Consider the following 23,559-nt stretch of genomic DNA (forward strand, 5'->3'; position numbering starts at 1 on the left):
CAATCCGAGAGATCATTTTGTATTTTCGGCCTCCAAAGGCGGGGGTGCGGTCGGGTGAGAGTGTTACTTCAATTAAAAAATAACTCGTGGTTTTTAGGATATGGCCTGCCATTTCCTAATTAAGAAACAAGTTTGACAGCCCTCTGGCCAGCTTAACTTAGTGCTATGAAACCCCAAAAGGTTGGCTGTCCAAGCGATGGCAAACTCCCGTTCCCCTGCGAGACCCCAAGCCAGTCCTGCCCGGCCGCCGCCCAGCCCTGGGGTCCTTCTCATCGCGCAGACGACTCGGCTTCCCCAGATCTGTCTCCAGCGTACACATCGGCGCTGGGCCGGCCACCCCAAGCTCGCCGCCGGCGGGTCGGTGCCAATACCTTTTCCCTCCCCGGGGCCCCAGGGTGCGGACACCTCCCAACCTCCCGCCCTCCCTGCCGGCGGGGCCCTTTCCCTACTCGGGAACAGCTGCCGGGGCCCCGGCGGCAGGAAGCGAAGCCCTTGTTGATGCTGTTCCATGGTGCGCCTCCCGCCCCCCCGGAGGCCGCCCCGGCTCTTCCCGCGTCTGCGGCGCCCCCCTCCGCGCGCCTGCGCAGTGCAGCCCGGGGGGGCGGGGTTCAGAATCCTGTCAGCGGCGGCGGCGGTGGCGGCGACCGTCAGTTTTCGCTGAGGAGAAGCACGGAACAGACCCGTTGGTTCTCCCCCCTCCCTTTCCCCGCCCTAAACCCCCCGCCTGACTCGCTGGGAATTAATCCCCGTGGAGTTTCTCCTCCACCCCTCCGCCTTGTCCTCGGCCCAGTGGAAGTCACTGCCCTCGAGGAGGAGGCAGCAGCAGCCGCCTTCGCCTCGCCGCCCCCGGTTCGGTGCCCGCTGTCCCGGAGAGGAGGTGCCGCCGCCACCGCCGCTCCTCCCCTCCCGTTGCCCTCGGGCCGGGCTGGGTTGAGCTGCGATGCCCTCGGACTTCATCTCATTGCTCAGCGCGGACCTAGACCTGGAATCGCCCAAGTCCCTGTACTCGCGAGGTGAGTCAGGCTGGGGGCTGGGACGTGGGGGCGGGGAGACCGGGGAGACTGAGGGGGTCCCCGTCGGGGGCGGCAGCAACCAAACCCTGGCCGGGATGGCCTGTCTTGGGGGCGGAGGTGGCCGATTGGGTCGGAGTGATGGTGGACGGGGCCGGAGAGGAGTGGCGGCCCCTCCCCCGCGGAGCCGCCGGCCGCGCAGGGCCCGGATTCCGTCGGCTCTCGGGTCGCTGCGGCACCAGTCGCCGGAGTGTCTCTTGGCCTGTGTGGCCCCGCCACACTCCTGGACTGGCCGGCCTGGGCCTCCCCCGCTCGGGGATCACCCGGGACTGGGCCCCGCGCTGGGGCTGCCGCGATCTGTGCGCGGCTCCTCTTACCAGGACCCTCCTCCTCAGCAAAGTTGCCCGAAAACGGGCGGCGTGGCCTGGAGCCGATTCTGGGTGCAGGATGACCATTTTCCAACCCCTCCAGGTTGTTTGTGCTCCGTCGTTCTACCCTCCTCTCCCTCAGGCCTAGTCCACTCCCTCTCCTTGGGACGGCCCCCCTCGACCAGACGTTCTTCCTTTCCTCGTCATCTTATTGCTGGAAAGAGCCCGAATTTTCTTTTTCATCTGCCCACTTCTGTGACATGCTAATTACATATTTCTTCCTCTCTTTAACAAAGATCGGAGTGCTCTCTCCGGATTAGTTTTATTCCTCTTCCCTCCCAGAGGTACCTGCTTAGGCCCAGACGCTGTCCTTTGAGAATGTTCTCTTCTTTCCTCTTCATGGGGTCGTTGCTGGGAGGGGGCATTGGATAGAGATTCCCATTTTAAAACTATTTTGGCTTAGGCCTGCAGGGAATTCCCAGCATCTAAAATATTAACACTTGAGCTGATCTCTACTGAGGTTAAATTCCTATACTGGACACCGCAAGAATGTGTCAGAACAGGTTCCCTGTGCAAGGGGCATCAAATAAAAATACTCCCACTGCACTCTTCACCACTTTTTAAACAAACCACTGGGAGTGGGTAAAAGACAGATCTGGGCTGTTAACTATTCATTTCACTATGTTAAAAGTATGTGGCACTGTGAACCCCCTTCCTGAGAAATTCAGCGTTTCTTCAGTTTTTGGTTTGACTTATCGATCTTTTGATTTCCATCCTGTTCCTCTCCCCCAGAAAGAAGGACTTCGGCTTCAAATTAGTGTATTTAAATTGTTTGAGTAAATCAGAGTGAGATGGTTTACTCTGGAAGGTACTGGGCTTTATAAACTGAATCCACCATTGAGTTTGTACACAGAGCCCTATTTAGTAACTGTAGCCATTGTCTGTTGCTCTGATGACTTTAGTTAGCAGTCACCTTCCTGTAGGATATTTTTCTGGCATTACCTGAAGTAGTTTGAAAATACTGTAGTTTTGAGTGTCAGAAGGAAGAAACTATCAAGAGACGATTCTTAGAGGAAGGCTAATGTGGTACAATTGTGCTCTAAAAATAGCCAAGACATTAACACCTTTTGGACAGTAATAATCAGATAATTTTCCATGAAACAAATGTTTTATGAAAATCTAAGTTTAGCATAGAGACCAATGTAAAGGCAATTTAACCTTACTTTTGTAGAGAATATATTCACAAATATGGGCTTTATCGCTTAAAAATACATGCCAGTTATATAAGAAATGTATGCTATCCTTGGCATTAAAAAATATCATTCAGCATAAGAAATACTTAATGCTTTTTGTGTTTTTCAGATTCTCTGAAGTTACACCCATCACAGAATTTTCATAGAGCTGGACTATTGGAAGGTCAGCAAAGTGCCATTTTAAAGCTTATTGTGTTAGTATGCAAAGGCTTTCTCTGAAATGGAGTTTAAATGAGAAAGTGTGAAACTTTGCAAACTCACACAATGTAGTTTTCTTCTAGAGTCTGATCCTTCTTTTAGAGCAGCTGAATGTTTCATTGGATTTTACTGCTGGGTTTGATGTACTTGTTGGCTGTTGAATCTGCTTTGAGAAGCCTTGGGGGGAAAACCCACAAAACTCATTTAAAATTATGTGTTGGGTGTTCTACTTTAGAATTCCAGATTTTAATTCTATATTTTTGAATACAAACCAAATGTGAAAAGATTCAGGGATTAAGATCATGAATATAACTAAAAGAGTCACACCAAGCACATATTTAGTTTAAAATTCAGAATTTAGAACTTTCATTTATGCTTAATTTACAGTGATATATTATTCATTACAAAAGCATTGATTACCTTACTGTTAAATTTTTAAGGGTAAGAAAATCAAGTAATAGGAGTGATGATTGAGTTAATGGTTGACTTTTAGAAAGTTCTAGAGACAACAGATTCTGTAGAATAACTTAAACAGCTAACAATTACTTTATTTTGTTGTGTTTTTAGCATTTTAAGACATAAAGTATTGTATTTGTGTTATTTTTGCAGTTTTTTAATTGATTTCACATATATTATCTTTGAATCCTAACATCTTGAACAGCAAGTATATTAATTTCCCCATTATGCAGATGAGTAAACTAAGGCTGAAATTAAGAGATTTGAAAAAAGTCACACAGCATGCCATTTGTGTTTTGCTTTTTACACAAAGCCACACTACCACTGTAAAATATACATAACCAGTAACTTAAACATTTTGTGGCCCATTTTTAAAAGGTCCCAAATGTTTTAAGTCTAACTTGAATTTAGGCATTTGCCACTTTAGAGGTAGTCTGGTTTGGTGGTGGTGGGGGGTGGCAAAGTGGGTTTTGTTAATTGGGTTTGAGTTTGAATACCTATCTAGCTTCCTACTGTGTGACATTAGGCAATTGATTTTTACCTGTCTAAGCTTTAATATTCTTTCTATAAAAATGGAGAGAATCTCTTAAATTTAGTGAGCTAATGTGTATTAAAGTGCCTAGTATAGTGTCTGACTTAATAAATGCTAGTTTTTTCTTTTGGTATCATTTAAATTGTTTTAACAGTGTAATGTAGAGCATAGAAAGCATTCTCAAATTACTTATTGGTTATATTTGTACTTATTTGAAGTCCATAGATATATATTAGTTTGAGAATCAAATATTTTTAAGATTGCAGCTTGACGTGAGGAATTGTTAGAAGTGTTTCTTAGTGAAGCAGATTTTTGTGTTTTATTCTTATTGTTCAACCATGTTGGAGAATCATCTTTGTCTGTACAAACCCATCCATTTCCTGGGCAACAAACCAGAGTGTCATAATCTTAGAGATGAAACAAAAAGTGTTAATTATTTAAGCAAAATTTTTTTATGGAAATGCAGAGACTATTTAATATATTTACATTTATGCCTACTTATGTAATTTTTCATTTTGTTTGAGAGGATACTCAGTTATTTAAAGTAAGAGCATCCTTTTACACATTATGTATAAAATGTAAAATGTATAATTATCAGGTATGTCATGTCTTTATTTTTGATACAGGATATTATAAGAAATTTGTTTGCTTATGTAATGAAAATTTTAATGTATGCCAACCCATCTCTTTTTTTAACCTTTATTATAGACGTTTAAAGAATATGCAAAAGTAAAGAGAATAGACTATTGAACTCCCATGTATTTATCACCAAGCTTTAACAATTGTCAATGTATGTCTAATCTTATTTCTTATATCCTCTCCCCTATCCCAGCTGTATTATTTTAAAACAAATGCCAGACATTTTATTTCTTCCATAAATATGTCTGCATTATACTGGTTTATTTCTTATATTAATTTTTAAAATACTCTTACTTTATTCCAGGAAATACATATTCTAGTTTGTTTAAGGAAAGTCTCTTATGTCTCCCTTGCCCTCTTTTCAAGATATAGTACAGCATGATGCTACTTCTTCTTATGTGTAGTTCTGCTTTGTAATCTATGTTAAGATTGCAGGCCATGCAGTCAGCTTGGGTTCAAATCCTTGTTCCAACATTTGCTTGTGTGTGGCCATAGCCTAGTCGTTTAATCTTTTTTGTGCTTCAATTTTCTCATCTTTAAATGGGGGCAATAATAGTATCTTCATCATAGGTTGTTGTAAATATTAATGAAGCCAATTCATGTGAAACATCTAACTTAGCACATGGTAAGTGCTCAGTAAATGTTAGCTAAATAAAAAAATTTTAAGCAACAAACATCTATGTAATACCTAGTATGTGCCAGGAGCTTTACAAGTATGAACTCACTGAATTCTCATAACAACCCTTTGAGATATTTACTGTTCTTATCCCATTTTACATTTGAGGAAACTAAGACATAAATAGGGAGGTTCAGTAACTTACGCAGAGTCACACAGCTAGTAATTTGTAGAGCCAAGATTCCAACTCTAGTAGTCTCGAGTCTGTGCTCTTAACCGCTATGATATACGGCCTCACTATGGTTACATAATCTTAAGTATTGTAATATTTATGTATGCATGCTTTGCATCAGTAGATGATAATTACATCTAATAATTAAGAACTCAGTCCAGAGTGAGGGGAATTTAAGTAATTAGTATCACACAATGTTAATTTTTAAAAATAACATAACTTTTTTTGAATTTAAGTTCTTCCTTTTGAAAGAAAATGTTGGAAAGCCAGCATTTGGGTATTATTAAGTTTTAAAGTTAAGATTCACAATTTCTTTACCATTCAACAAAGTTTGCATTTATGCTACCTAGATTTAATCAATGCCGGTTCTTCTTCCTACCACTTTTTAATTTACTGTGATTGTCTGACAGTAGAAAAAGGGATCTGTCTATTTAATGCAATAATACCTAGTCAATAAAATGATGTTTCTGATGACTCTATAATTAAATGTGAAACCCTTAATAAAGTAAGTAAAGCAATTCTCTTACAATTTTATTAAATGTAATTTACATAGAAAAAATCCTGGACAAAGAAGATACTACAGGTTTTTACTTTTTGATGCTGTTTGTGTGTTTTCCCTACCTAAAGAACATGATAAAAAAGGAAAAATAAGAATATAAGCAAATTGGAAAAAATAGAGAAACAAAAACATAATAGATTAAAATTTTAAAATGATTTTAAAAACATGACTTAAGAGTTTAGATGATGGATCACATTAAAGAACTGGTTAAAAACTAAACATGTTCAAAACAATTGTATGAACTAAGCATTTAAGATTGGAAGATTTTTAAAAGAAAATATGAAACATTATGAGTGAGAAGGAAATAAACTACTTTTTTTTTACTACTCTCAGTCTATTTAATGATACCAAACATCATTGTACTTTATAGTTCACAAATGAAAATCCTAGAAATAGTAACAGTTTTACTGACTTTATGGAATATTTTTGAATAGCCATTAGGCTTGATTTGTGTCTCTTCCTGGGTCCCTTGTCAGCAAGGTAGTTAGGCCATTAATTCCTACATGAGTAAATGTATGAAGATATCTTATTGGAAAGAAGGATTTTTTGAAAATATTTAACATTAAAAATAATTTGTTGAGTACTTTTCTTGTTCATTGTCTTTGGATATATTGATCCATATCTGGTAAACTAAAAATATCATTAAGGAAATCATGAAGTTTGAACATATGTAGAAAGTCATACCCAGTTCATCCCAACTTCTTGCTTCTAGGGGCCATCTTTTTCATGATTTCCTATCATTTGATTTTGTGTCTTTTCCTAAACTTTGCTGTCATTTTTATTTAATTCTAGTGTTCTATTGTTTATTATCATAAGAGGATAAAAATTTGTATTATAATCAGGTGGTTTTTGGCCTGATCATGACTCTACTATAATTAGAACAGTAGCCCCCTAAAACTTGAACATAGTAATGCAGAAAACATTTTTTATTGTGGTTAATATAAATTAAAAAAAAAATCATCTCTATTAGAAAAAATGGACTCATTGGGTTAAATTTTCTGTTAAGAATAACAGATAATTGGAAAAAAATAAAAGAACAAATGAATCTTTGAGAGATCAGTTAGGCCTGATTATGTAGTGATTGAAGATAGTTCTTTTAACTTTATTATTTTTTAATGCATTTTTTTATTGTGAATTTTAGTCTATATACATAAGTGATAACTTTCAAGTATGATTTAACAAATAGTTAGCGAGCAGATTTCAAAGAATGTCATGGATCACAGTTCCACAACTTCAGCTATTTCCATTATTGTAAAATATAACATACATAGAGAAAGGTGTTAACTTTCGACATAAAGCTCAACAAGCAGTTATATAGGTAATTTCAAAAATTATGATTACAGTTCCATAGTTTCAGTTCTTTACTTATTATGCAATATAGGATATGTATGGAAAGGTGAAGGCTTTCAAAACACAATTCAACGAGTAGCTATAGAGCAAATTTCAAAGGATGTTATAGGTTATAGTTCCACCATGTCATTTACCTCCTTCCAGCTATTCCAACACCCCAGCATCTAAACAAATGTATATATTTATATAAAGTTTCAGTATTCATAGACCTTTGTTAAGTCTTATCTTGTTTTTTGCTACCTCTTCCTCTCATTTAATCTCTTTTTCCATCTTCAGGGGTGTCTAGGGAGTGAGCACCCTAACGTGTTCATATTAAAAGGGGGTCTTTTAATTTTAGAGCAATAAAAGCCATTCTTGAATAGAAATGTTGCTGATTAACTTATATTGTCTTTTCTTGCCGTTAAGATTTTATTTCATATTACATAAAAGAGGTTCACGTGTTTTCTATTTGCCCTTGTCTTAAAAAAAAACAAAGTTAAAAAAACTAACAAGGTGTAATATACGAATTACAAACATGTGTTTGAAAGAAAAGGTAGAAATTTTCTTATGGATTAACTAGAGATAATAGGTTCATCTTTCAAATATAAATAAAACCTGATGTGATGAAGAATCTATATTTTTGATGAATTGAACTAAAGATGCATTACATGAGATTTCTTAATAATTTTTGAAAAAAGATTTTTTTCTCTTTTTTAAATATTTACTTTATAAATAGCTGATGATCATTACTATTGCTGAACCTTGAATGGTTATCACTTCTTTCCTATTCAGACAACATTGTGATTAGTGCCTTACTGAATTTGGTACTTGGTTATGAAGATGAGACAAGAAGAGAAAAGTTTCTAATATTGAGCTAAGTTGTTGATTATTTGTATCTTTGTAAAGTTAGTTTTAACTTTTAAAAAAATCTACTTGAAGTAATCTTTATAGGATCTGTTAATCAAAAGAGAAGTGTTGGTAGTTGAAGAGAAGAAAAAATACAGTAAATTCAGTATTTGTAATAATCAAAAATATTTTTCGAGCAATTTTGTGTAAGGCACATGTGTCGAGCAATTTATGTGTACCGAGCATTTTACAGATATTTTTCACATTTATTCCACAAAAAATCCTTCCAGTATCCCTATTCCATAATGAGCAAATTGAGATACAGAAGTATTCATTAATTTCCCCAAGGTCACATAGAGGAGGAGGCTAGAATTGGAACCTTGACAATTTGACCCCAAAGTTGAGAACTTATACTGACTCTCTTATGGTACAAATATTTGATAATTGGCATTTATACTTTGGGCCCTAATAAAAATTAGGCACTGTTCAGATTGTGTAAAAGAGTACTTTGTGTAGAGTTCTTTAGCCAAGCAGCTTCCAAAAGTAATGAGAGAAATTCTAAAGCTACATATAAAAATCAGTAACAAAAATGATGATGACCCTTGCAGGAAAGATTTTAACAATCAAAATTAGCAAATCATTGTATGGCTTTGGTGGGTGTCTTTAAGATTGAGCTGAAACAAATGTTTGGTCAAACTTTCTCTGTCTTGGCTGATAATAGGACTCAGAAGTGAAAAGCAGGGGAAGGGTAAGCAGAAGTCACAACCTGAGGAGAATTACTTTAGAAATAGAGATGCTGTGGGGCTGCTGATTTCTTTGGCAGTAGTTTAATGGAAGCACACATTGCCCCTTATTTCTGCTGGTATGTTTCAGAGTCAGACTAAATTTGAGAACAGATGTGCAATAGAAGCAGTACTAATAGGAGCCTCAGGAGTTTATTCTGTTTCTTGATATAGGTGAAATTTGTTTCCTGAACTTCCTGAAAGTCTGTTAGGAATTAGATCTGAATTCTAGTTCTGGTTTGACCGTCAGACCCTGTTAAAATCACTTAAGTACTCCTCTTCTTCAGCAGAGACATTATTTTCAGCCTTGCCTACTTAAGAGTTATGAGAAAGAACAACTGAAGTAATGTTAGAGGGCTTTGAAACTAAAATGCTATATGAATAGTGATATTTTGCATACAGTTTTATTAATTTACTTTGGTTCTTCATTTCTTTCTGCTGTGCCTTTTTTTTTTTAAGTTGCCCCCTTCCACGTATGTCCCCATTTTCTCATGGTTCTCTCTAAATTTTGCTTGTTGGTCCTGTTATTATTTCTTACATCCTTTCTCTCTTACCTTTAAAAAAAAAAAAAAAGGCAAAACATCTTTTTACAGATATAGAATTGCATCCATCTTAAATGTTTGCTGAGTTTTGAACAATGTATACATTTGTGTGATCACTATATCTTGACTGTAGTGATTTTCAGTCATCTCAGAAAGCTCCCACTTGCTCCTTTGCAGTCACTCCTGTCCACCACAGCCCCTAGGTAACTGTTGATCTGCTTTTTGTCACCATAGATTATTTTTGCCTTTTTTAGAATTTCATATAAATGGACTCACACAGTGTGTACTCTGTTCTCTTTAACTTCTGTTGTTCAATCACCATAACTTTCCAAAAGAGAAAGTGATATTTAAAAATGGGCATAAAGGCAATCTGAAATATTAAATTCTCTTACGTATTCCTGTGTTATTCTATAGTACAGCCAAGTGTAGATTTTTCAGGGATTGATTTTGATGTTTATGTGCAAATATAGGCTACTTAGCCATAATATTTTTTATTCATTTACTTAAGATGTATTGACACGTAGAGATTATATGTGAATAATGATAATATAGGGTGTTAAAAGGTTTTATAATTCAATCTGGAGTGGAGAATGAAGATAGTAAAATGCTTCACTTTTATTAATAGGGAAATAATTTTGTGCAAAATATACCAGAGCATATAGTTTGCCTCTATGCTTTGTAATTGTAAATTGAAGTTCACATGTTTAAAACTCCATATTAAAATAATTTTTCTTTAGTGTATTTAGAGTTGAAGATTATGTATGGGGTATATACTTCTTTACTGTGATAAATAATTTGTATAGATAAAACATACAGGTAAAAGCTGAATATGAGCTTTTTGTCCCTTAGTCTTGTGCTTAGCTGTGTATTGCAAATACTTATTTTGAATAAAATTCAAATTTGCCCAGTAGTCAAATATACTATGTCCTGTACTGCTATTTTGGACATTAGGCATTAGTGTTCAATGTAATGGAACACTTAAATGTTTGTTGATGGGGGCTTGATTAAACTTTTGAATTAAAATTTTCATTTCAATCACCTGGGTAAATCAGTAAATCATATTTTGTTTGAAAGTGTGTTTTATGGCAATGAAGCATCCTAACATAGGATTAAGCTAACAAGTATCTATCCTTTACTACAGAATTGTAATTAGACGTCTTGGAGAATTTGTTATGGTTTCTCTTTTTCTAGTTTTTTAATAGTAATTTGCTAGTTGGGTCTTTATTCTAAAACTAAGGTTTTAGATAAAGAAGTACTACTGTAAACTGAAATTAATGATAATAAATTAATCTTCCCATGTGGAAATACTTAATTTCAAACACATAAATAAGAATAGGCAGTTATAAGGATTTTAGAAATACTATAAACTAAAAGTTTACTTGAATTAAATTTCTGTAAAATTATATTGTGAGCTCCAAGCCTTTTTTCTGTATTCTTTTTTGTTTTTGTTGTTAAATCATATTCCCTTGACTATTAGGCTGTTAGAGAGTGAATTATTGGGAAACATAAACTTATAGATTGAATTTATAATTAACTTTAAAGAGCTTGTCTTTTTTTTTTTTAATTTTTGACTGTAATGTTGAGTACAGGATGAAGATTTATATATAATGTTTGAATAACATGCTATCATTAACTATTTCCTTTAAAAAAGCTCATTATTTTTATTTTTAAACTAGGTAATCAAATATTTGAAAATGTTTTTTGTTAACTAAATTACTACTCTACTACAGAAACACAACACATTTACAGCATATAGGACATTAAATAAAACCTAAAAAACAACTTTCTTGAAAATGTTTTTCAACCAGACTTCACAAGAATGGCTAGAACAAACACAATGAGTTCTACTTAGAAAAAAATTAATGCATACTAAATTGAGAACAGATGCACCAAAGTTCTTTTCTTTCAAATTAAAAATGGTAAAGATGATGAACAAATCAAAGTTCTATGTATTTATCAGGCTTGTGAATAAAAACCAAATTTTTGAAAGCACATGTTGCTTACTAGCTGTGTGAATTTAGGCAAGTTACTTAACTTTTCCATGCTTCAGTTTGCTATTCCATAAAATGGGTATAATACATAGACTTGTTATGAGAATTAAATGAGTTTGTATTTCTACAGCCCTTGGAATAGTACATAGTAAGTGCTGTATAACTATTTGTTAAATAAACAAAATAAGAATACTTATCCAGAGAAAGTTGGCAAATGTACTTATCCAGGATGTAGCCAGGAACCAGGATTTTACTAGCTTCTGAATGCCCAAATCAGATGTTGCTAAATTTAGGCAACATGGAGGATTTATCTTCCTAAAATACAAATCTAATCTTAGCACTTGCTTAAAAATCCTTCAGTACTGTACATGGCTTTAGGATGAAATCCAGATTCTTAAAGATCTGGCTCCTGATTATCTTGTTATTTTTTTATTTAAAAAATGCTTTACTGAGATAAAATTCACATAACAAAAGTTCACCGCTTTACCGGTTTAAAGGGTACAGTTCATTTTTTTTAGTATATTCACAGTGTTGTGCACCCATCACCACTAACTCTAGAACGTTTTTCCATCACCCCCAAAAGAAACCCTATACCCATTAAGCAGTTGCTCCCCATTTCCCTTTCTGCCCAACCCCTGGCAACCACTAATGTACTTTTTATCTCTATGGATTTGCCAATTCTGGACATTTCATATAAATGGAATCATATAATATGTGGCTTTTTGTGTCTGGCTTCTTTAACTTAGCATAATGTTTTCATGGTTCATACCTATTATAGCATGTGTCAGTATTCATTTCTTTTTTTTTTTGCTGAATAATATTCCGTTATATGGATATATAACACTTTATTTTTCCATTCTTCAGTTGATGGACAGTTGGGTTCTTCCACATTTTGACTGTTATGAATAATGTTGCTATGAACATTTATTTACAAGTATTTGTATGAGCACATGTTTTCATTTCTCTTGGGTATATATCTAGGAGTAGAATTGCTAGATGATGTGGTAACTTTGTTAACCTTTTGAAGAACTGCCAGACTGTTTTCCAAAGTGACCACACTATTTTAGAGTCCTACCTGCAGCATATGAGGATTCCAATTCTGTCATGTTCTCTCCAAAATGTTATTTTCCAATATCTTTAAATATATATTATATCATCCTATTGGGGATGAAGTGGTATCTCACTGTTGTTTTGATTTGCATTTCTCTTATGACTAATGATGTTGACCATCTTTTCATGTGCTTATTGGCCATTTATATATCTTCTTAGGAGAATTGTCCATTCAAGTCCTTTGCCCATTTTTTAGTTGGGTTATTTGCCTTTTTATTGTTGAGTTGTAGGAGTTCCTTCTATATTCTACATACAAGTCCCTTAATAGATATATAAGTTGCAAGAATTTTCTTCCATTCTGTGGGTTGTTCTTTTCACTTTCTTGATGGTGTCCTTTGATGCACAGAAATATTTAATTTTGATAATGTTCAGTTTATTTTTTCGTTTGTTGCTCATGCTTTTGGTGTCATATCTGAGAAACTATTGCTTAATTCAAGATCATAAAGGTTTATGCCTATGCTTTCTTCAAAGAGTTTTATAGTCCTAGCTTTTACATTTAGGTCTTCGATCCATTTTGAGTTAATTTTTGTATATGGTGTGAGGTAGGGGTCTAACTTCATTCTTCATGTAAGCATTTAGTTTTCCCATCACCATTTGTTGAAGAGACTATTCTTTCACCATTGCCTGTATTTTTTTTTTAAATTAAATTCAGTTTTATTGAAATATATTCACATACCATACAGTCATCCATGGTGTACAATCAGCTGTTCACAGTACCATCATATAGTTTTGCATTCATCACTACAATCTATTTCTGAACATTTTCCTTACATCAGAAAGAATCAGAATAAGAATAAACAATAAAAGTAAAAAAGAACACCCAAATCATCCCCCCCATCCCACCCTATTTTTCGTTTAGTTTTTGTCCCCATTTTTCTACTCTTCCATCCATACACTAGATAAAGGGAGTATGATCCACAAGGTTTTCACAATCACACTGTTACCCCTTGTAATCTACATTGTTATACAATTGCCTTCAAGAGTCCAAACTACTGGATTGGAGTTTGATAGTTTCAGGTATTTACTTCTAGCTATTCCAGTACATTAAAACCTAAGAGGTGTTATCTATATAGTGCATAAGAATGTCCACCAGAGTGACCTATCGACTCCATTTGAAATCTCTCAGCCACTGAAGCTTTATTTTGTTTCATTTTGCATCCCCCTTTTGGTCAAGAAGATATTCTCAATCCCACGATGCTGGGTCCAGATTTACCACTGGGAGTCATATCCTGTGTTGCCAGGGAGATTTGCACCCCTGGGAGTCTGGTCCTACGTAGGGGGGAGGACAGTGAGTTCACCTGCTGAGGTGGCTCAGTGGAGAGAGAGAGAGAGGGCTACATCTGAACCATTGCCTGTATTTGGTACACTCATTGAAAATCAGTTGGTCATGGATGTGTGGATTTACTTCTGGACTTCAATTCTATTCCTTTGAGCTATATGTCTATCTTATACCAGTATGACACTATCTTGCTTACTATAGCTTTATAGGAAGTTCTGAAATCAGGAAGTGTGAGTCTACCAGCTTTTTATTTTTTTTCCCCAAGATTGTTTTGGCTATTTTGGGTCCCTGGAATTTCCGTATGAATTTTAGGATTAGTTTCTCAATTTCTGCAAAAGAAGTCAGCTTGGATTTTTTTTTTTTTATCTTCATTTTATTGAGATATATTCACATACCACGCAGTCATACAAAACAAATCGTACATTTGATTGTTCACAGTACCATTACATAGTTGTACATTCATCACCTAAATCAATCCCTGACACCTTCATTAGCACACACACAAAAATAATAAGAATAATAATTAAAGTGAAAAAGAGCAATTGAAGTAAAAAAGAACACTGGGTACCTTTGTCTGTTTGTTTGTTTCCTTCCTTCCCCTATTTTTCTACTCATCCATCCATAAACTAGACAAAGTGGAGTGTGGTCCTTATGGTTTTCCCAATCCCATTGTCACCCCTCATAAGCTACATCAGCTTGGATTTTGACAGGGATTAAATCTATAGATCAGTTTTGGAGTATTGCCATCTCAATAGTAAGTCTTTCAATCTACGAACATGGGATGTTTTTCCAGTCTATTTAGGTCTTCTTTAATTTCTTTCGACAATGTTTTGTAGTTTTCAAAGTATAAGTTTTGCACTTCAAAAAAATTTATTCCTAAGTATTTTATTCTTTCTGAATTGTTATTTTAATGTTAGTAAAATCATGGAAACAATTTGGAGAAAGATCTCTCAGAAAGTAGGAGAGCATAAAAAGTGGCTAACTAGCTTCTATATTGAAGTAAAAGATTGTTCACGTGTTCAGGGAAAGAAACCCAAACCATGATAAAATAATTGGCTGTAAAATATTAGAATTAGCCATAGAATGAAAGATGCAGTCAACTGATAAGAACATCTAGTAAAGTCCAGTCTTTTTTAAAAAGTTATAGTGGTGAGCCTCTCAAGGGCAGCGCCTATACCTTGCATTCTAATAACACCTGACCCAAGAGCTACATACCTGGAAGGTGCTTTTTATTTATTGAATGAATGAATAGTGCATCCAGAAAAAAAGGGTTTTGGAAAGCTGAGAGCATTGTGCTCTAGTAATGCATAAACTTGTAGCAAGCTTCAGTTGGAATATTAATTGCATTAAAATAACTAGAGATGGAGAGCTAAGACTTTAAAGAATTGGAACTCTTTAATCTGTAAAAACAGGAACTTAGATAAATATGATGAAAATCAAGGTGGATTTGTTCACTAAATGTGGAACACTGGCATCAGAAAGTTCTCTTGAAGCTTGAAAGGAGCAACTTTTGGGCAAATTTATGACTGTAATATAGTAAGCAAAAGTTCTCTTGAGTGCCTTTATATCCCTAACATGTTATAGACTGAAAAAAAAAAATGCAATCTAGAATGGTTAGTTAATAGATAAAAAGGATCATCATGGATAATTGAGAAAGCTAGGATGTGACCTTAGGTTTGTGATAAAGAAGATACTTGCTGTCTTTAACAGAAAATATAACTTTTCTCATTAGTATGCCCCCCCCCCATGATAGAGAGGATTCTGGGTGGGTGGGGGGGGTTGTGTGGATATAATAAAACAATTGTTTTCAATAGAAAATTGAATAGAATATAACCAGTTAATATAAGGTAATTGTAGAATTGAAAATAGAGCTTTTTACCCAACACCAGCTCTGTATCACATACCTTTCTCAAGTCTTTTACTTGACGTGCTTTGCCTGGCACTTTAATACAGTGGAGAGGGGTGTGGATGTGTGAGAATTACCCATGTCGACTTCCCTTCAAATGACAAGTAAGTGAATGTTATAATTTTTAAATGTGTTATATTCCAGGAGTGAACTTCACGTTTAAAATAGAAGTCAATGAGAAATTGGACTTAGCAGTATTATTTATAGATAGATTTTCTTGAAGTTTCATGTGTGGAACACTGCATAGGAATTATTTCAACTTTGAATTTCTGCAGGGTCCTAGAGCAAAGTAGCATCTACAACACTGGTTTGGGATTTGCATTATTGATTATATTAGTATAGTAACACTTTCTGAAATAACTGTGTTAAGAATTAAGAATGCTTAAAAAATAACTTTTACTCAGAATTTGTTTTTGAAATAATGGCATTCTAAAGTCCAGGAGAGGGGTTTGTTGTTATTTTTGTTTTTCATTTTAGCCCTATTTAGCACTGCTCTAGTTTGCTAATGCTGCAGAATGCAAAACACCAGAGATGGATTGGCTTTTATAAAAAGGGGGTTTATTTGGCTACACAGTTACAGTCTTAAGGCCATAAAGTGTCCAAGGTAACACATCAGTAATCGGGTACCTTCACTGGAGGATGGCCAATGGCATCCGGAAAACCTCTGCTAGCTGGGAAGGCATGTGGCTGGCGTCTGCTCTGAAGTTCTGGTTTCAAAATGCCTTTCTCCCAGGACGTTCCTCTCTAGCAAGCTTGCTCCTCTTCAAAACATCAGTCACAGCTGCACTGAGTTCCTTCTGTTATGTCAGCTCATTTATATGGCTCCACTGATCAACTTAAACCCACCCTGGATGGGTGGAGCAACACCTCCCTGGAAATTATCCAGTCAGAGTCATCACCCACAGCTGGGTGGGGTGCATTCCAAAGAAACACTCAAAGAATTACAATCTGATCAACCCTGATAACATCTGCCCATACAAGATTACATCAAAGATAATGGCCTTTGGGGGACATAATACATTCAAACTGGCACAAGCACAGTTATTGATTCTATTTAAATGAAACTGTCAGCTAAATGAGAGAAATATTTAGTTTACTGGCTGTAAACACAATTTGGGTAGGGTCTAATTCATTTTATTGATTAGAACAACTATTTTATTTACTTTAATGGCAGTAAAGTGCTACTTACGCTGTTAAACATATTTGTTATATTTAAAAATGTATTGATTTTACTATCTTTTTCATAAATATTGCTAAATATATCAATGTTTTAATATAAAAACTGATACAGTAAAAATATATAAAGTACCAATAAACACATGAAAAATGCTCAATATCATTAGTCATTAGGAAGGTAAAAATAAAAACCACAAAGCGATGCTATTTTATACCCACTTGGCTGGCTATAATCAAAAAGACGATAACAACAAGTGTTAGGGAGGTTTTGGAGTAATTAGAACCCTCAGTCACTGCTGATGGGAATGTAGAATGGAGTAGCCACTTTGGGAAACAGTCTGGAAATTCCTCAAAAAGTTAAACATAGGGTTACCATATAATCCAGTAATCGCACTCGTAGATATATTGACAAGAGAAATGGAAACATGTCTACACAAAAACTTGTATATGAGAGTTTATAGCAGCATTATTCATAATAACAAAAGGGTGGAAACAAACTGTCCATTAAGTGATGAATAGATGGTTAAATAAAATGTGGGTTATCCATACACTGGAATATTATTCAGGCATACGAAGGAATTAAGTACTGATAAACAGTATAACATGGATGAACCTTGAAAACATGCCAAGTGAAAGAAGCCAATCACAAAAGACCACACTTTTATGATTCCATCTATGTGAAATGTCCAGTATAGGCAAATTTATAGAGGCAGAAAGTAGATTAGTAGTTATTTAGGGCTATTGGAGGCTGGAGGCTGGAAGGTGATATCTACTTTTTTGGGGTGATGAAAATGTTCCAACATTGATTGTGGTTATGGTTGCTCAACCCTATGAATATACTAAAAGCCATTGAATTGTAGACTTTAAATGGTGACTTGTACAATATATGAATTAATATATTAAAGCTGTTGCTATGTATATGGTTTAGGATGAGTTTAAACAGGTAATAAGGGCTGTCAAAACAGATTCGAATTTAGTACTTGATTTTTTATTGTGTGGGGCTGTCTCTGATAAAAGTTTTAAGAGTCTGAGATATACTAACTTTTGTTGTGAAATCTGAGACAGAGGTAATTGTGTGGTTGTGTGGTGGTCTATGGAACGGAGACTATTGTAAGTATCTTATTTAATGGAATATATTTAGTTGTCTATCATTTACGGTTTTCTTTCCTCTGTTCTCTTAGATTGTGAGTTTCTGTTATTTTCTATATGGGACCAGAATCTGTAGCTTTAAATATAAGTGAGATGGTGTCAACAACTCTGAGTATCCTACATCTTGGCTACAACCAAAAATAAATTTTGATGAGCCAGATTAGACTATAGATGACTTTGAAAACTTCATGGAGCAGACACATTAACCTCACTTAGATTGGAAAAATTTTTGACTGTTAATATGTGTGGTTGATTCACTTTGTTGATTTCTAGAAAGCAAATGTTTATATTTAATAGTAGCAAGAGGATTGCAGTTTTCTGATAAATGTCACAGAATTATGGCAGTAAGCCAGGAAGAAGAAAAGCTGCGTTAGTGAAGTGAGACATACTTCTGTAGCTATGGAAACTGTAAACCCTAGTAAGTCTCAAAAAGGTGTTTCCTTTGTATTTGTTTTATTAATTAGACACTGGTAGAGGTTAATGAGGACCTTGGATAACTGCTAGGTTAAATACAGGTATAATTGTATTTCATCAAAGGGCTTGGTTAAAAGACATTTTTAGGTAGTTTAGTATTTGTTTTGTGTGAACATTAAAGTGCTTAATTTATTTTTCTTTAATTTGGCTTCTTATGGCTAAAAATGTTTCTATTTAAAAGGACAATATTTTCTTAGATAATTTTCTTAGACAGTTGCCACAGCTCAAGTTTTAAGTTTATTTGAGAATAAATGAGAGAATGTGAACATGAATCACTTTAGCAAAATTTAAATTAATCTTGATCATTACTGGTAAAGTGCACATTAAGCTGTGTCCAAATAGATTTTTATGAACAAACTAATTATGTTTTAGGTATAAATTAGGCATTTTAGTCATTTGTAGTAATTCTTGTAAACTGACGAGTGATTTTAATATATCAAGTAATTTTATGATGGATACCCTGACTGGCCTATATGTTTAATATTCCCCTAATTATAGAATAAGTCACCTTATTCCTAAGAACACTTAAGATTAGGTCTGTAATCAGGGTTACCTATACTCATCTGGTGGCATTATACTCGCTACTTGGTGGAAGTTGAGGGGGAGAAGCAAGCTTCAGAGGGAGATGACAGCTAATCCTAAAAATAGAAAGGTAACCCAGAGCCAGCAAAGACAGCTACTGAGCAATTGTGTCCTTATCACACAATTGTTTACTTTTCTATGTGTCACCCCAAAAGTGCATTTTTACTCAAATTTAGATGAGTTGTATTCTCTTATCCACCTATATTAGGAAATAGTTCCTCAACTTGCTACATCTACTTATCAGGAAAATTTTGTCACCCAGCATAGAAGCAAATGACGATTTGAAATCTCTCAAATCAAATAGATTTATAAGTTAAATTTAGCAGTCATTTATATTGTATAAGTAAAATGAAATAGAAAAAGTGAACTATGTGAAGTAAGCTCTTTTGGGAAAATCATTTTAGGTTAGAACCTATAATCTTTTAAAAAATTTTATTGTGGTAACATTGATATACCATAAAATGTTTCCATTTCAACCATTTAACCATCACCCAAAACAGAAATTCTGTACCCATTAAGCAATAACCTCCCCATTCCCACTTCTCCCTAGCCCCTGATAACCTCTAATCTACTTTCTGTCTCTATGAATGTGCATACTATTCTAGATATTTCATATAAGTAGAATCATACAATATTTGTCTGGCTTATTTCCCTCAGCATAATGTTTTCAAGAATATCTATAATTTTGCCTATAGGTTTGGAGATGCAAGATTAGAAGTTGGTGAAGAAAGGGTTTTAATCGTCTTCCACGAAGCACTGTTAGAATATTCCTCACCATCTAGTTCTTGAACAAAGATATATTGGGGCATTACATGGAAGGGCCTTGTCTATGTTGGACCCTCCCCCTTTCCTACCTCCTTTTAGTAGCACATTGTTCATCAAACTTGTCCACTAATTGTATATTTCAGAGATCATGGATTTTAGTAAATATAGCTCTTCATAAAAGTGTATGGTATATCCTTTGAGAAAAATACTATTTGATCTATCCAAATTAGTTTTCTATGCTAATATAATTTACTGTTGTACTTGGGAGGCTTTTTGGTTATTGTGTCTAAAGTTATTCAGATTAAGGTTTTTTGAGAACCAAAATGAAAAAGGGTACCAGAAGAATAGCTACAGAGACAGGGATGAAACAGGCATTCCAGCCTCTTCTGTTTATGGTAAAGATTTTCTTTACAGCTGTCAATTCCTTTGCTTTTTGCTTATGGATAAAACAAAATGGGAAGAGGATTAAGAAAAGTAACATTAAAACAACTAACTAAAAGAAAAAGGATTTAAAATATTAAACATAGATAAAACCTCAACTCAGAAATTCAAAGGATAAAATTTGATAAAATTAAGAGGGTGTGCCAGTTTGAATGTATTATGTCCCCCAAATGCCATTATCTTTGTGGTCTTGTGGGGCAGACGTTGGTGCTGGTTAGATTTGCTTGGAATGTGCCCCACCCAGCTGTGGGTGATGGTTTTGATGAGACGTTCCCATGGAGGCGTGGCCCCGCCCATTCGGGGTGGGCCTTGATCAGTGGAGCCATATAAATGAGCTGACTCAGAGAGAGGGAACTCAGTGAGTGCAGCTGTGAGTGGCCTTTTGAGGAGGAGCAAGCTTGCTGGAGAGGAACGTCCTGGGAGAAAGCCGTTTTGAGGCCAGAGCTTTGTAGCGAACGCCGGCTGCCTTCCTAGCTAGCAGAGGTTTTCCGGAGGCCATTGACCATCCTCCGGTGAAGGTACCTGATTGTTGGTGTGTTACCTTGGACGCTTTGTGGCCTTAAGACTGTAACTGTGTGGCGAAATAAATCCCTGTTTTATAAAAGCCTATCCATCTCTGGTGTTTTGCATTCTGCAGCATTAGCAAACTAGAACAGAGGGTTATAAAAGGTATTAGCAGTCGAGACAGCTAAGAATCAGAGTAAAAAATAAATATTCCTAATTTTGGTATTTCATTAAGATTGAATAGAAACTTCAGGTTTGCAGAGTCTGTACTTCCTGATAATTCATATCACTCTTTCAAGTGTTTAGGGTTGAGGCTCTTGAATTCCAAACCCAGGAATTAAGAGAGAAAGTCCCTCATATTGTTGCTAAGCATCAGGAGGTTATTTTCCTTGATAACCTTGATAATTTGTTTCCCATTATCCCTCCTTTAATGAGTGCTAAGTACGAGGTGACTAAAAACTAGGATTTTGAATGAACCTATAAATTGAAAAATCTTGAAAAATCAGACAATTAGGTAAGAGTATGCAACAAAGTAGTTTCCTAATAATTTTAGGTTTACAATTAGGTTATAGTATGCAACAAAGTGGTTTCCTAATAGTTTTAGGTTTGAGCATTTATAATGCTATTTTAAAAACCCATGTTAGTCAAAGTTCAGGATTTTTCAGGGAGAGACATTTTACAATACAATACAGTACTATTTCTTTATATTGTTAAAGAAAAATTAAGTTGAATATCAATTTGTAAATAATATAAATTTGACATTCAGAATTACTTTGCCTTGGTTTAGATGATTATAAAGAGAAAATAAATCCTGAAATGGTTTAAGTGAAATCATATTTTAAATGTAATGTTGTAAAATTCCAAGTTGTATTCTTTATCTTTTTCTGACCTTTTTTTCCCTTTGCCTGATAGCTTAGTTCAGGATAATAAGGTTTGTTCCATGAAATTATTGTTCAGTTTTGCTTAGCATATTTCTTTTTTTTAAATTCAGTTTTACTGAGATATATTCACATACCATACAGATATTCACATACCATACAGTCAACCACAGTGTACGAGCAGTTGTTCACAGTACCATAATAGTTGTGCATTCATCACCACAATCAGGTTTTGAACATTTTAATTCCTTCAAAAATAATAATAATAATAATAAAAATACAAGAAGAACACCCAAGACATCCTATCCCTCCCATCTCCCCTATTATTCATATACTTCTTGTCCCCAGTTTTTTACTCATCTGTCCATACACTGGATGAAGGGAGTGTGAGCCACAAGGTTTTCGCAATCACACAATCACACAGTCACACCATGTAAGCTACATAGTTCTACAGTTGTCTTCAAGGATCAAGGCTATGGGTTGCAGTTCAACAGTTTTGGGTATTTCCTTCTAGCTATTACATATGCTAAAAACTAAAAAGGGATATCTATATAGTGCATAAGAATGTCCTCCAGAATGACCTCTCAACTCCATTTGAAATCTCTCAGCCACTGAAGCTTTATTTTATTTCATTTCTCTTCCCCCTTTTGGTCCAGAAGGCTTTCTCAATCCCGCGATGCTGGGTTGAGGCTCATCTCCAGGAGTCATGTCCTACATTGCCAGGGAGATTTACGCTCATGTCAATCTTGTCCCACATAGTGGGGAGGGCAGAAAATTTACCTGCAAAGTTGGCTTAGAGAGAGAGGCCACATCTGAGCAGCAAAAGAAGTTCTCTGGAGGTGACTTTTAGGCATAATTATAAGTAGACTTAGCCTCTCCTTTGCAGTAACAAGCTTCATAAGGGCAAGCCCCAAGATTGGGGGCTTGGCCTTCTGAATTGGTAGTCCCTAATGCTTGTGAGAGTATCAGTAAGTCCCCAGGTGGGGAAGTTCAATATTTCCACATTTTTTCTCCACCCCAGAGCCTCCAGGGGGCTTTGCAAATACATTTTTATTCTTTGCCCAGATTACTTTGGGATGTATGGGGGCTTCTCACTAACCTGTACAGACCAACCAGATCTCACTCCCTATTCAAAGTTCCATGTAATTATAAGCATATTTCTTAAATGGCTACTTTTGGCCAAGAGTAAAAAATACCTTCAGTCTCTATTGCCTGAAAAGTAGTTTTGTTTTGAACAACTCAGTTGGGTAATGGCTCTCTATTTTTACACTCAATTTGTCACATTTGAAATAAGGGTTACACTGAAATTATGTTATGGGGCCCTGTTCTTTGCTTTAGAGTAGATCCAATTCCAAGGTCTAAAGCCCAACTGTATAGGAACATTTGACACACCATTTCATGGGGTCAGTACTCTTGTTCCATAGCAATACTCTTGTGCTCTTGTCATATAGAATTTAAAATAATTAAGGCAATTTGAAAAAAAAATTTTTTTCTTCTCTATTTACCATATTCTCTCCTATGAAAATACATTAATAATATACAGAGGGCAATGTATGTAGTGGTTAAGGGTGTGGGCCTTGGAACAAAACTGCCTGGGTTCAGATTCTGGTTCCATTGCTCACTAACTGTGTGACAACTTGACCTCTGTGGCCTCAAGTTTCCTCATCTGTAAAATGAAGGTTGATAATAGAGCCTCCATCATAGATTTGTAAGGATTAAATGAATCAATATAAGTAAAGTGGTTAGAATGGTGCCTAAATACATTGCTATTATTATTAGTATTATTTAAGTTTTTCAAATTAACTTAATCAAAGAAAAAAAAAACGTTTCCAAACAAAAAGTCAAGCAATGGGAAAAACAAATATCCTGAAATAACTTCATTCCTTCCAGTATGCTCTTACCATACCAAAAGAAAATTAATGAACCATAGTCATACCTGAAC

General features: G+C 35.6%; 1 protein-coding gene across 1 annotated transcript in view; it reads left to right on the top strand.

Moving 5' to 3' along the window:
• The first annotated feature begins 630 nt into the window (after positions 1-630).
• The window catches only part of NFAT5 (nuclear factor of activated T cells 5), a 163,024-nt gene continuing 140,095 nt past the window's right edge, over positions 631-23,559 (top strand). Inside the window, 2 exon segments of the mRNA XM_037815724.1 lie at positions 631-1,013; positions 2,741-2,794. Of these exon segments, the coding sequence (XP_037671652.1) occupies positions 941-1,013; positions 2,741-2,794 (127 nt within the window). The 5' untranslated portion in view covers positions 631-940.

This window comes from Choloepus didactylus, chromosome 22 (genome assembly GCF_015220235.1).
Source record: "Choloepus didactylus isolate mChoDid1 chromosome 22, mChoDid1.pri, whole genome shotgun sequence".
In the NCBI taxonomy this organism is placed as follows: domain Eukaryota; kingdom Metazoa; phylum Chordata; class Mammalia; order Pilosa; family Megalonychidae; genus Choloepus; species Choloepus didactylus.